We start from the raw sequence: 15,219 nt of genomic DNA on the forward strand, positions 1-15,219 counted from the left end.
TGGTGTGCTTCATAAAACGTTTCTCTGGAAGGTGTTAACAGGAATGGGAAGGGAAGGGAAGACATCTCCTAGGAGTTTGTTAAAATATTACTTTATTTTAAGATAGGGAAAACATTTAGACTGTAACCTCTAGAATTCTTTCTCAGCCTTTAGAAATAACTATTCTCTGGGTCATGTGACTGGGCCAAAGTTAGGGGGGGGGGGAGACTTAGAATTGAAGTGTTGGGAACATTTTGTGTGATTGACCAATTGCCTCTTCCATACTAGGAAGAGAAATTCTAAGGTTTGAATTTATCTGGAATCTTTCTCCATAGTCTCTGCTTAAACCCAGCCATTTTGAACTCAGTATTTCTAGCTTCTTCTCCACCTCTAATTTGAGTAAGTTGCATTAATATTATTAATTTGGAAAGATGAAAGGGGAGAAAGAAGAAAGAAATGAATCTCTGTCTGTCTGTCTTTCTCCCCCATTATTAATTATAAGCATAACTTACCTTGGTATGCCCTTCAGTGACCTGTGATGGCTGATGGGACTTTTTTCAGGCTTCATAAAGCTTTCTCCTTTCTGTAAAGCAGAAGGCCCCAGGGTAAAAATTGGAAGGGTGGAATATGGCTTTGATGGTAGGCGCATCTGTCATAAAGCAAGGGAACAATGGTGAGATATAATTGCCATGAGATTGTAAATGCTATACTATTTATAGCACCCTACTCCAATATATTCTCAACAATACTGTACTTTTATGAATCTTAGTAAAATGCTATGATAACTTGGGCTGCAAGGCGTTCAAACCGGTCAGTCCTAGAGGAGATCAACCCCGACTGCTCTTCAGAAGGCCAGATCCTGAAGTTGAAACTCAAATACTTTGGCCACCTAATGAGAAGGAAGGACTCACTGGAGAAGGGCCTAATGCTGGGAAAGATTGAGGGCAATAGAAGAAAGGGACGACAGAGAATGAGGTGGCTGGATGGAGTCACTGAAGCAGTAGGTGAGAACTTAAATGGACTCCAGAAGATGGTAGAGGACAGGAAGACCTGGAGGAACGTTGTCCATGGGGTCGCGCTGGATTGGACACGACTTTGCAATTAACAACAACAACAACAACAATGATAACAAAGCTTTCATCTATCTTGTAGGTATAATATTCAGAGATCAAGTGCAGACTCTCATATTCACAACTAGTCACTAAAGTTCATTGCATGACATTTGCCCACTAACAATCTCTTTCAAAAAACTCTTATGTTTCTTAGGATAAAACTGGAGAAGGATAAAATTAGAGACGGAATGCTATATATACTATCTTGAATTCCTAAAGAAAAGGTAGAATTTAAAACTAACAGATAAAAACAAAGTATTTAAGGAAACAGAAACAATTTAATAAAACAGATTTTTGTTTTTAAACTTACTTTTTTACAGCACTGTGAACATACAGGCCTATAACATAAAAAAAGATTGGCTTTCTTAGTTCAAAGTAAAATTTGTCTCTGGGGTCTATATTGCATTTTTCCTTATAAAAATATTTTAACAGTTATATACTATTTTTGAATTTCACTGGTTATTTCATTTTTTCAGCATGAATAAAAAAACACAGAAAAAGCCAGAAAACTGACACTGGGTACAGAAGGTTGTGTGCCCTATCTAGATCCATCCCAGCTTCCCACATGGGCTATTAGCTCTCCTGTTCAAACCTAGTCTGCTTCACTAAAGTGATTTAACTTGTAGAAACTCTTTGGAAGTAACGAGGAGAAATCACAAAAGCCAATCTGAGCATGTTTCAAATAGTATAGATTTTGGGTAGCATTTCACAATCTAAAACCAGAAATGGAATGAAAAAAATTTGCTGCAATTCTATTCTCCTAAGAAAATTTAGAAACTGACCAAAGATTTCACTTGAGACTACAGCAGACTCTTATTTCAGAAATGCATGAAGCAAATTTTAAATGTGCCTTATGAAAAATTCAGAGGAGTGTTATTCTTCAGAGCAATATAATAATCCATCTACAGTATACATGCATGCAGTTTGTATACAAGTTTACAAGACCAAGACCGTTAATCTATTTTCTGAGTAAAGATGTCTTTTGCTATTTACTCATCTTATTTTATATTAGCTGGCATGAACATCATACGCCATAATTAACACTGTTAACTGTAAAAGTTTCCCACATGTCTCTAAAAGTGCAAATCTTTAACCTGTTCAAGTTCTCCTTTATTCTCCAAAAATTATCATTCCTCCTTCCTTTCATATGCAAAACTAATAGTAATAAAAATGGTTTAATAAGTACTTCATTTCTATCGTTGTATTATTCAGTAATTTTTAATGACGACCATGTGCTTACCTTTTACAAAATTGACAAGTATAGGACCAAGTGAAGAAAGAAAATCTTCTTGTGCGACAACAAAAACAGAGCTACAAAAATTGGGAATAAGACAGACTATTATGTCTGTAAAAAAATTTCAGCAAATATATATTGCATAGTCAAATAGTTGTACACTTAATTTAATCATTTAATTAAATTTATTAAAATAAGTAGTTTTCCCATTTTTTATAAAATACTCATTAAATGTTTCTATAATCCTTTGATAACTGATATATCATCTTCTATATTAAGCATTTTGAGAGCATAATAGAGAAGCATGCTGACAAAAAAGAACTGGATTCAAACTTATGCTCTGTTGAATTCTACTGGTGTTTGAGAAGGTGAAGTTGGTGATTTATGTACTGATTTTTGATCCTTTTCTTTGAGAATCTTGCCCAGTGCTTTATATATAAAGCTACTCTAGAAAGCTGAATGATGTTCAGAGCAAGATAGGATAAAATCTGCAAAAATCACTGTTGTGCCCCCTATTGAACATTTGTTAAAAGAAGGTGCTCTTCTATTTTCAGAAGAATAAGTCTCAATTTACAGACCTAGTCTTTTCCTTTTGCACAAATATTTGAATCCATCTCTGCAAATTTTAACTTCCTGTGTATGATATATATACAAATTTCTTTTCCATACTCCACTGTCCATATCTATGGAAAATCAACACAATTAGCTGTACCTTTCCCTTCTTTAGGGCAGTATAAACATCTTTGTATTGTTGATACTTCTCTAGTTCTGCCTTCACCAGCACTTGACGGATATGCATGACTTCTTCCACTGTGAGAGCCAGGCATTCCACCGGGTAGCAAAACTCTTCCTGAAAGCGGAAAAAAAAGTGTTTTTCAACTGTCTTTCTCAAAGCATTTCCCAGCTATCCATGTAAAGAGCCAGCCACCAGGTTAGTAATTTTAAAAGAAATAGATTTTACCATCAACACTGAAGAACATTTATATGATCCACAGGTATCAAAATAGCAAAGACTTCAGATATGCAGGCTAAAAAGATTGTCCCTGAAAAATACTTTGATGGTTATTAAGCCAATTATTATGATAGTGTCTTTGATACCTTAAGATCCCTAGAGAAGCCGAAGAAACAGTAATCCAATCCAGAAGAAAATTTTATTCTGTGGTATATTTTAACTTACAGTAAAATTATATGTATTATTTTCTTTACAGAATATTTAAACAAAATTATATTATTATTTTCTTTATAGAATATTTAAACAATTATAACTGCAATTTTGTACACCTTATGCTCCTGTTAGTATGAATATCAGTCTATTACAATTTGTGATAAGTAATACGGTAGTATACAGAAAGTTTTTTTCAGCACTAAAACGCCGTAACAGTTTAATATCTAATTGAATAAATCATCAGAATTGTTGATACCACGGAATAAAAATGCACATCCCAAATTCAGCTCTTTCATAGATTCTTGCCATAGATTTTGTTGAAAGACAGAATTCTTGCCCTAGCTAAATTATATTTTGCAAATAATTTGGTTTGTAAGTTATATAAAATGACATGCTAACTTGATTTTTACTCTGTGAAAGAAAGGCTACAAGGCTGGGAACAAGAGGAAAACAATCAGTAGTCTGCAGCTGAATTAGGACATTCATCAAATCTATGTTGCTTATACTGTAGCTCTTAGGAAAAATAGTACAAATTCATACTATAAACGCAGCGTAATGTAAAATTCAATTAGACCAACAGATACAGTGCTATTTTAAGTAGTTTATAATTCTGTCTTTCAATTAAGAAAAAATTTACAATGCAGAACTAGTAAAGAGGCATACCAGAGCCACCATATTTTAAAGAACAGCTGTCTTACCCATCTAAAAATGGACCTCAAATACAAACTTCATCTTGCTCAAGATGGCTTACAAATTGTGCCTTTTCTATCATTATCTTACTGAATATGATGTGGCTTCAGAGTCAAAATTTAGTGCAGTTTGCTATACTATATTAACCTTAATATTACACTGGAAAATGCTATTTTCCCCCACCACATGCTAAAAGTCTTCATGTTTTATATGCGTTTATAACTTTTTATCTTTTGCTTTCAGTTATATTTATCTACTGCTTTTACAGAATTATCTAGCTTATTTTAAAATATAATTGCTTTAGTCTTTTAAATTCCCAGTGCAAGTGACTGGTCGCTGCTCCAAGATTCAAGACATAAAAGTTGATAGATAATATGATATATATGATTACCCAGAAAAAAAATCAATATGATGGCAGGATTCTTTATATTAAATGTTGATACTCCATAATCCAAAAATGGTTTGTCACTAAAATATTTGAAGGACTGTCGCCTTTGTATGAAGCAATCCACATCTGAACGCCTTGCTCTATCACTGATACTAAATACATGTGGCTATTGATCAATGAAACTCCCTCTCGAAAAAAAAAGCCATTGTCCTTCTTCTTTACTCATAAATATTAAACACTGTAGTTATGTTCAAGTTTTTAAATTATTCGTTTAGATTATTAAACAGTTTGCCTTTTGCTGCTTGTTTCATAACTTTGTTTAAAACACCAATATCCTTTAAATACTGATTAATTATGCTCAGTCTTTAATTTAGAAAAGGTGTGGGGGGAAGAACTAGTCTCTTATCTATTTCCCAATAGTGTTTCTCCCCAAGCTGCAACATGGTCCAAATTCATTAAAGAACTTTCATAACTAAGTAGCTATTCCATCAAGTAAATAATGTATTATTGTACTAATGTAAATAATGGTACCACTGAGAAATTACTAGCTTTTTAATTTATTCATTCATAAAATACCATCAAATTATAAATTCATAGCTTTTTGTCTTAGAAATATTTTTTTTAAATGTGCATCTATAAGGGGCCATATAACATCAGTGTGAAAATGAGAAGTCCTGTTTAGAAATGTTTAGTATAGAGACAGCATGTGAGAGTAAATCTAAGTTGCTGTTCTCTGTCAAACTGGTCAACTCAGCTCTTTCTCCTGGCCTTATTATATGTAATAACCTATTAAATATCAATTAATAATTTTTGCTAATACTTATTACATATTACACTGAAGAATTAAATGTTTCATGTCATAATGGTAAAACTGTAGCTATGAGATAGGATGTATTATTTTCTAACTGCACTCTACTGCTTTGTGTTTCACTATAATAAACAGTAGAGAATTGTATTATTCTGTTTTTGCTGTCATAAAACCTTTTTTGAAAATATGAAAGAAGAATGATCAAAAGGAGAAAACCTGTTTCATCATTTTAGTTTTTATACCTGATACTACAAAACAAAATCTTTTAGCTGAAACTGATTCATGGAATAATTCAGGTAAAATTTGCTAACAGTAGCACTTAGCATTACCAGTTCCATGATAATTTATTCCACTTTAATGAAGAATAAATGGAATCAAATGTACAATTCTGAGAGGAAAACTGTTTTTATGTCAATGGAATACAGCCAAATTTGCAAGACATTACAAGTAATCCATTATTGATGGATCAGGAAGTCAGTTATCAGTTTGAATGCTGCTGAATGTTTTAGTAATATCTGACTCTGCATTCTCAGAATATAGCACACAATCCAGGAAAACCACTTGATAAATATTGTGACATTAAATTAAATTGTGTCTTTAAATCTTGAAGAAATGTTTCATCATGGTCTTCTCAGTATAGCCTCACCGATTCATTATTTTGAATAGCATGTTACCAAAGTGTTTGTTCTCTTACTGAAAGCCCCGCTATACTTCAAACTTGAGCAGATCTGTTTGCAAAGGGATCCCAACATTCGTTCAAAAATAATTGTGCTTGTTGTGTGGATACTGGAGAAAGGAGACAAGCGATAAGGACACTCTTGTTTCAAAACAGGAGTGACCTATATGCCTGGGTGGCTTCATGTATCTGTACATGTGTCTACTAAATCCTTCATATAGGAATAATCCATATTTAAACCTTCAATTATCCAGCCATTCTGGCTATACCTTAAAAACATTTTGAAGTATTACTAGAATTTCACGTTAGACATTTTACAATGAAGACTAGTAGAGAGGAATTCCTTAGAAAATTCTCCAACCTCAAAAAATATTAGGATAGTATTGTTGCTAAGCCTTTTCTTCTAAACCAATATTGTATTGTGGATAATAAACAGATCCTTCCTGATACTGCATATTAGCTGAACTAATGTTTCTTTGTCATTGGAGGCAACTCAAGTAGCTGCTAGTGGGATGGATATAGTAGTTTACCAAGCTAAAATCCTCAGACAGCTCTGAATTAGTTTAACTCCACAAGACTAATATAGGAATAATTTCTATTAAATAACACATAATAAATATATTCATAGTTTTCAAGTGAAGACTACAGTAAAATAAAAACTTTATAATGATAAAACTCAATGCATTTGTTTATTTTTAGTCCAATCCACTGAGAAAAATGCAGTAATGTGTAAAAATGTTCAAAATGTTCAACTATGTTGACATGAATTCATAAATATTCTTAATTGTAAATGCTAATTTTAGCATCTATAAATCTTAATTTAGTTAAGCCAGTGTTTCTCAACCTTGACAATTTTAAGGCATGTGGACTTCAACTCTCAGAATTCCACAGCCAGCATTGCTGTGGAATTCTGGGAGTTGAAGTCCACATGCCTTAAAATTGTCAAGGTTGAGAAACACTGAGTTAAGCCTTCATTTAACATTTGGCATATAGATTTAGCTATATGTAAATACACATTGAAATATTAATTTATAATGTAAAAACTTGGCCAAAACTGACATGTATGATTTTATGATTTAAAACAGGGGTCTCCAACCACCGGTCCGTGGATCAATAATGGGCTGCAGCATGCCAGGAACTGGTCCACAGAAACAAGAAAAGCCCCATCTGCAGGATGCAGGCAGCACACAAAACCATGCCCCATCCAGTCCACGGAAAAAGCTCTCTCCATGTAACCGGTCCCTGGTGCCCAAAAGGTTGGGGACCTCTAATTTAAAATACATTCTTAATTTTTCTAAACTATTTCTCTACTGTTGATATTTGTTTTAACTTCTAAAAAGTTAAGATCATAAAATGCTGCTAATAAACTTCTGATGTTACATTCTAATTTGATTACCTTTCACAGACAATTTCAACTTCTAGGCAAATTGATCAGTGAATCTATGCATGCACAAAAGAGTTCTGCAGGCACCAAAATCAATTTCAATCAGAATCCAGTGAAATCTTAAAAGGTTAATGTCTTGCCACAGCTTAGGAAACTGTCCCCATTTGATGGGAAGGAAAGATTCCTAGGACAGATTTTATGAAGCTCACAGTAGGAGGCAAACCTTTGAGGCTTTCCACTGGTTAAAAACTCTTTCACATAGATAATACACAGTTCTGGCCATTCCAAACAAAGTTGCTTCAAAAGGATGGGAACTAAGATGAGAAGTTGTATGTATGGTTGAAAAAAGGGTCTTCCTTGGAACCTGAACATTAGATAGGAAGTAGAAAAGGGAAGGCTAAACATAAATAAAATATTTGTCTACCATTTTAGATAAAATAACCTCAGCATAGATATTTCTTTCTTTTTTATTAGGAAGTCAGCTCAATATAACCAGAATTAATGTATGATATAATACAAGCTCCTGCTAATTCTGCTGGAAGAAACCATTCAACTTTCTTTTCAGTGGAAATGAGGATTATTTAAAGGTGGGATTTTTTTCACCAGAAGATAAGCAGTGACAATCCATCAATCCTGAGGGAAGGAATGAAGAAGGAGGATGTTAAATTTAACATAGGGTAATATGACCTTATTTATGCCACTTCTTTATACTTTGAGAAACTGCAGGCTTAAAATTGTAATATTAATTTTATATCTTTTTTAAAATATAACTTTAATGGTACTGTTAAATGACAGTGAAAGAGTTGCTCATTGACAATTCACAAATTGTTATAAAATGATTATAGCTTTTCCTAAAAACAAAAAATACATGTGAAATTATCAGTTAATTAATTATCAGAAAGCATAAGCTCAACAGTATATATTTATTTTTGAACAACATAGTATGATTTTTTTTTAATCACCATACTGTATAGCAAGTTCATCCTTGTGAACAAACACAATTACTGGCACAGGACTATATTCTAATTCAGGAATTATCATTGCTTTCTAAAATACAGTATTGCTTTTTTATGTATATTTCAAAGATCCTCCCCCAGTTTCATATTACAGAATCCTCATTTATATGGATATAAAACTCCGTTTAGAAAAAAAGAAGAAAGAAAATGAAAGGAAAAAATGAAAAAAAAATTGTTTTGCCTGATAAACGCAATAGCAAAATGAAAAGCTACAGGAAAAGTATTTTATAGATTATATAAACTATAACATATATTTATTCAAAACCTACTGGCTGTCCCCCCTATATCTGACATATACATATACATACATGCATGCATGCATGCATGTGTATATGTGTACCAGTATGTGTATATATATATATTGTCAGATATGGGGGGACAGCCAGTATTGTATGTATGTATGTATGTATGTATGTATGTATGTATGTATGTATGTATTGAGAATAAAACTTGATCACCAGGAAAAGTTAAAACGTTAAAAGTTTTTATATAAAACAAAAGTTTTAAATACAAAACATTAAAAGTTTTAAAAATAGAGACCTAGCTTTCGTTGGCTGCTGCCAACTTCATCAGGGCGTACATAGATCAATGGGAGTGAACATTTATAGCCAGTATTGTACGTGTGTGTGTGTGTGCATGTGTGTGTGTGTGTGTGTGTGTGTGTATAGAGAGAGAGGGAGGGAGGAAGAAAGAGGAAGGACAGCCTCTATGTATGTAGATTTTGGTGCCAACTTCTGGAAACTATTTAAGCTACAACTTTTTTAGTGGATGTTTGGGCTCCAGCACCAGGTTTGCATATTTTTGACTGTTGGGGTTTTTTATATTTTCAATTTTATCAATATTATTGTTTTTTAATGTTGTGAAATGCTACGAGTCTTTATAGAATTGTGGCAAGATATAAATGTGCTTCATTGAGGGTTCAGTTTCTTCCATATTTGTGGCCCTCATATACATCCAAATGGAAATCTGCAGGGAACTACTAAGAGCTAATAAAACATAAAGTTACAGAATATTACAGTGACATTGGTGGGCAGGTGAGAGAGCTACCAAGTCTAAAACCAATGTAACTTCAGATACTAGAAAATTCTGATACTTTCAGGAAATTTTTGATGTATGCTGAAATTTCAATCATTTCAGTCATTGCCTCCTTGGAATGTGGGAATTTTGACAAATCACTATAGGAGTTTGAATAGGTTCTTCTGCTTTGTGATCATTCATTCTATTTTAAATTTGTTAACACATTATAACTGCCTTTTTTTTAAGGAAACCAATATATAAAATGTTTAAAATAAAGAAATACTTACAAGAAGTCTCCTCATTCTCATAAGACCAAACAACAACAGAATTAGGGGGTTTTCCTTTCAGTACAAGATATAAAATATACGATTATTTCTTATTCAGAAACTTCTGTACTTTTAATTTTTTAATTAACATTGATTACATCCTCCCCATTTGTATGCTATTCCAAGAAACTGATTTAGCGAAGCAAATGCCTTGTGTGATACTGATGCTGTTCTGATTGCTCTTAGGGGCTTATCTTGATCCCCAGTGAGTTCTGGTGGATGGCAGTGCCAACCTTTGTTGTCTGAGTGAAGGATTTTTCTAGCTTGTTCCTCTCAGAACAGATGAGAGGAACAAGTCCAGAATAAATTGTTTCTGAGATCATGCCACACAAACCCTAGGAGAAAGCATCTATAATTTGTTAGTCTGAATTGCTTTTTGAGATAATTAGAATAATTAGAATCATTTATATTATCATGTGGCTTATTTTCTAACAAGCCATAATTATGAAAAATTATGAAAACACAGCCAGTTTAAGTTTTTCAATGGATATTATATTCAGAATTCTTGCTCTACTTTTAATCCCAAAGGCTAAAATAAGAATATAATTGTCAAATAGTATTACTTCTGCTAAAACAAACTTCTGACTTTTGCTTGCAATAATATTGTTAGGACCATTTAAGAAAAAAATGCATGATAGGCAAACAACTTTTAAATTATATGATTTCTTTAAACTAAGATGAGCACATCTATTAGAAATGCCAGATATCTCAAAAATGATAAAGACTTTTTCTCAAATTGGGTCTCCACAAAAAGCAATTTTATGTAATATATATGAACAATTGCTACACAATTTTTTTTATATTTCTAACTGCCTGCATAGCTATACTTCAAACAATTTTCACATGTACAAACCCATTATTCTCCTAAAGTTATTTCTTGGAAAATAATTGCTTTTGTTCTGTACTCTGCATATGGAACTGACAAATGAGTTTAAGATAATCTAGGATCAGAAAGTGAATTCATGTTAGAATCATATGCCAAAATGCATTTAATTTCTTGAGAAAGCAGCTCTGATCTATAAATTAGTGGAGGAATTTGAATTGGCATCCAAATCAGAACCTCTTGAGCCAATGAGGAATAAGAAGGCATTTCATTAAGATCAAATGCACCCCTCTTTCTAAACCTGAATTCTTTCACTCTTTTATCAATTTTAAGAATTCTTTTAACAAAAAAAATGGACCTTTCTTATAAAATACAAGGATTTGGCATTCTGCCAGCTCCTAAAACAGGCATTTTATTCCCTAATGACAATTGTGTTTTATTGAAATCTATTTTCAGATAAAGTCACCTAACTGAATGTGCTGTGTTTTCTTTTGATCCTTAAATAGATTCAATAATACTATATGACTACATGGCATTCTAGGCTCTTTAAATATGAGAAAAACTTGTCATATTAAAAATATGCAAAAACATCAGCCAAAAAATTCATTTTCATGTACCATATAGAAGACATTTTACTTGGAGATTTATTAATTTTGTTAGCAAGTTTATATAAACATCAGTAATTAGACACAACATTCAAATCCAGAATTTAAAAGTTCAGAGTTATTTCATTCTAGATCTTACTTTCAACTTACAGGAAAGAAAATTCAAGAGCTGTTCCAAGGTTTCACAATTTTGAGCTAAGGATTCATCACAACATATTCTTCCCTCAGTGCTGGAACCACTATGTTTGATTCTGCAACCAATGCTGAATTTGATCTACTACAATACTTACAAGTGATCTGGAGCTCTGTTTTGTGGGGGGCAAGAACTGCCGTACGTTGGTTGGTGTTTCCTTCTCAATGGAATGTCGTCGCTGAGGTGGTTGTCTCCTTTCTGGCTGTGGTGTGGATGATATTGGCAAGAATTTTGGAGGCACTGTAAATTTGATAAGGATGAATTAGGTTCAAATTTTGTAAATTAATATTTTAACAGTACCTGTAATAATGTTATACAACTAGAATGAAAGTAGCATTATATCAAATAGCATAGCATAGCATAGCATATCATTATACACACACAAATTTCTATTAATCCATCATGTTTAAAATGTTTCTACTGTTTCAGGAAATCTTATTTGTTTTGAGCATTTGTACTCACCCTTTTTTCTAGATATGGTCTCCAGAAACACCTCTTCCATCTGGGAGGGAGAAACACTACCACTACTGGCTGATTTGTGTATAGACTCCTCCTGGAAATAATAAAAGATGGCAATCAGTTGTCTCCCGTCTCCTTAACTGGGAAGCAATATAAAGGAAAATATAGCATAATGTTTAAAGATGCAGGATATGGAACTATATAAGATTACCTAGTCATATTAATGAAAATGCTTCTAGAAAACAAAATATCACTGTTTCTTCAAACAGCAGAAAATATTATAGAGGCCATATAATAGGCTGATAGCTACTGTATAGGCTTCTTGTCCATATGTGCAAGCTTTATAAACTAAAAGCAATTCAATGGTGCACTATAGATATCAATAGTATTTATGTTAAAGGAGCATTCATACTGGGATTCTGTACAAGCCAAGGGTGAAGTGAGAGCAAAGTAGACCCAATTCAATGTAAAATGTTACCAACATCAGGAACATGACCTAATCCAAGATTATTTATTTCATACAGATGTTTTTTCTAACATCTGCTAGCCAGAACTGGATAGTGACACACAGACTGAATCTGCATTTGACATCACAAAAACAAGCAGCTTTTGCACTCTAATTTTATAATTTGATTTTAATCTTAACAGTAGTCATTAGGATGAATTGCATAAAACCACATTTTGTTCAAAATGATTTCAACACTACTTTTATCAAATGTACAATACAACATTTTAAGCAATGTGACCAATAAAAGCAGTAAATGGAAATGAACCAATTACAAGTAGTCCTCGACTTATGATTGTAATTTAGCCTAGAATTACACCCTGATTTTATGATCATTTTTGCAGTGATCATTAAGCAAATGTGGCAATCGTTAAGTGAATGCATTGGTTGTTAAGTGAACATGGTGTTGATTAAGTGAATCTATTGTCCACAATGGTGTTTTTTGCCAGAAACCAGAAGTAAATGTTATTTTCCGGCAAAAAAAAAATGAGGTCATAAACTGAGGTCATGTGAGTGCAAATATGGATATGGCAAATGATTGTAAATGCAGACTGGCTGCCAAGCACCCAAAATATAATCACTTGACCACAGTGAAACTTCAAATCTGGGTTGTAAGTAATTTTAGGAAGGTCTGTCATAACTTGAATGATTACTAAGTGACCGATTGTAAGTCAAGGATTACCTGTAAAAACCTAAAAATTGAAGGGATGCATTGTTGCTATACATCTTACCTCTGAATCTGAGCTACCCAGTTCAGCCAAAGTGGGAGCTTTCAGAAGTCTCTTCCGCTGCACTGTTAATTTCGTTGTACCTAGGCCATTTACCTTTGCTTTGGATTCCAAACTGCCATTCGCTATACAGCTTTCTAATAGGTTTTGGGAGGCTGCTGATGTGGGTACATCTAGGAAAAGCAGAAAAAGAGCACGAATAAGCACTGCTACTGTGGTATTTATCTTTTCTCCTAAAAATTACAATTATGTAAATGCTATACCAGTGTTGCCTATATACTTTGATATAAAAAAAATATATGGGAAAACATACAGGTAGTCTTTGGTTAACAATGGCGATTTCCATCACTAACTAATGTGGTCATAAAATGTGGGGTCATTTGACTGTATTGTTTAACAACAACAATCCTGGCCTCATTGCCATCACTAAGCAAAGACCTCCTTGCAATTTCCTGCCAGCATTCAAAAAACCAAGTCAGTGGGGAAGCCAGCAGGAAGTTTCAAGTCCCAGGCAGTTTGAAAGCAAGCCAGCAGGCAGGTAAGTGGCTGCTGATAGGCAGGAGAGGCTGTGTGAATGGCCATCGTGGTGAGAATGCAAATGGGGTTCGAGTGCTTGCTGCCAGGCAGGAGAGGATGTGTAGATGGCTGGTAAGGCACAACATGAGGATGGCAGGGTTGAGGGTGGCTGCTACTGGGTGGGATAGACTTACCAGAGTGACTTGCAGCCTTGTCTGCTGGCTTCCACATTTATACTGCTTGTGGGAAGCTGACAGGCAAGTCGCAAATGGTGATCAGGTAACTGCGGAATGCTGCAACTGTTGTGTGACCCTGTTGCCAAGCATCCACATTGCAATCACATGATTGCAAGCATGCTGGGACAGCCAGAACTTTGAAGACTGCTCATAATTTTCACTAATTCAGTACTGTCATAACTTTGAATGATTGCTCTACCAGTGGTTGTTAACCAAGGATACCACATTTGAATATGTATCAATATTGAGTTAACACAGTGTATTTTCTATTACAAATTGATACTAATATAATACATTTGATGTTTGAAATAGTCTTGCCTACATTTTTGAGTAATGGTTTATAGATTTAAAAAACTGAATCAAAGAATTTCTGCTATAGTAATAGTATACACGAATATCCAGGGAAGCATAATAGCATTTATATGGGGATTCAGACAACTTGAGTCATTGAATGAAGTAGCTTCATTTTGTTATTAGCTGAAAGGTATTATCTTATTTTTACCTGATTTCTGATAAACCAGGCAAAAGGAGCACTAAGTATATTGTCTCTTCCTTAGAAATATAATTACAAACAATTAGCAATTCTGCTTTATTGCATTTTTGCTTGTGGAACTGAAAAGACTACAAACAAGGGGAGGCATATGATTTCTGTAGGTGATCTTATGTAATCCTAACTCTTATTGGGCAGAAAGCTCTTAACTCCAGAAGTTCCATAAAAAGGTAACAGAATTGGCATTAAGGCTTTACTAATCCATCACCAATTCCTTCTTTCAAAATGAGATATAAGCTTAAAGCTTGCATGCAAATCAATTTTTAAAATTTAAATTAGCTACTTTTGTTTATTTTAGTAGAAAATATAAGTCCCTTCAAAGTGTCCATATTTTAATTTTATCTATTTCACTATATTTTTGTTTGTACAATCAATCAGGCACTTGAAATGGCTAACATATTTTAGAAATGAAGAGTGACTTGGTTAACACATCTTGGAAAAGTTTTCTCCAAGTTGATCTTGATTCCTAGAGGCTACATTGCACATGCACACAATTTTCTTCATAATTTAATTGCCTTCTTTGGGGGGAGGGGTATTTTTCATCTTCCAGTCCAACCTATACTTACCGGTATTTTGGGGAGATTTGTCATCCAAGGACAAATGACCCATGTTCCACTCAGTTCCTGAGCCCAGAGAGATGAACCAGGTTTCATCAAAATCCAAGTACTCACCTAGCCTGCTACGCCTGACCTCATCAGGTGAAACAGGTCTTAGTTTTCTTTCAGATTTTATTTCTTCCAGAATTCTTTCATGGAGGCTACGTGGCCGTGGTGGTGTTGGCTTCAGTTTTCTTGCAGATGCCTGGAAAG

At 33.7% G+C, this 15,219-nt stretch overlaps 1 protein-coding gene across 3 annotated transcripts in view; it reads right to left on the reverse strand.

Moving 5' to 3' along the window:
* SPIRE1 (spire type actin nucleation factor 1) overlaps positions 1 to 15,219 on the reverse strand; it is a 52,715-nt gene that overhangs the window by 6,477 nt on the left and 31,019 nt on the right. The window contains exons 8-17 of one of the 3 annotated variants that reach the window (XM_039339262.1): positions 15,082 to 15,211; positions 13,112 to 13,281; positions 11,879 to 11,969; positions 11,514 to 11,656; positions 9,757 to 9,810; positions 7,660 to 7,800; positions 3,038 to 3,175; positions 2,332 to 2,402; positions 1,402 to 1,429; positions 492 to 628 (exon numbers count right to left, since the gene is read on the reverse strand). In XM_039339262.1, the coding sequence (XP_039195196.1) occupies positions 492 to 628; positions 1,402 to 1,429; positions 2,332 to 2,402; positions 3,038 to 3,175; positions 7,660 to 7,800; positions 9,757 to 9,810; positions 11,514 to 11,656; positions 11,879 to 11,969; positions 13,112 to 13,281; positions 15,082 to 15,211 (1,103 nt within the window). The remainder of the gene's footprint in view (positions 1 to 491; positions 629 to 1,401; positions 1,430 to 2,331; positions 2,403 to 3,037; positions 3,176 to 7,659; positions 7,801 to 9,756; positions 9,811 to 11,513; positions 11,657 to 11,878; positions 11,970 to 13,111; positions 13,282 to 15,081; positions 15,212 to 15,219) is intronic. The other 2 variants (XM_039339263.1, XM_039339264.1) reach the window with 2 other exon arrangements.

The sequence above is a fragment of the Crotalus tigris genome, unplaced genomic scaffold, assembly GCF_016545835.1.
Source record: "Crotalus tigris isolate CLP2741 ecotype Arizona unplaced genomic scaffold, ASM1654583v1 scf7180000017731.4096049, whole genome shotgun sequence".
NCBI lineage: Eukaryota > Metazoa > Chordata > Lepidosauria > Squamata > Viperidae > Crotalus > Crotalus tigris.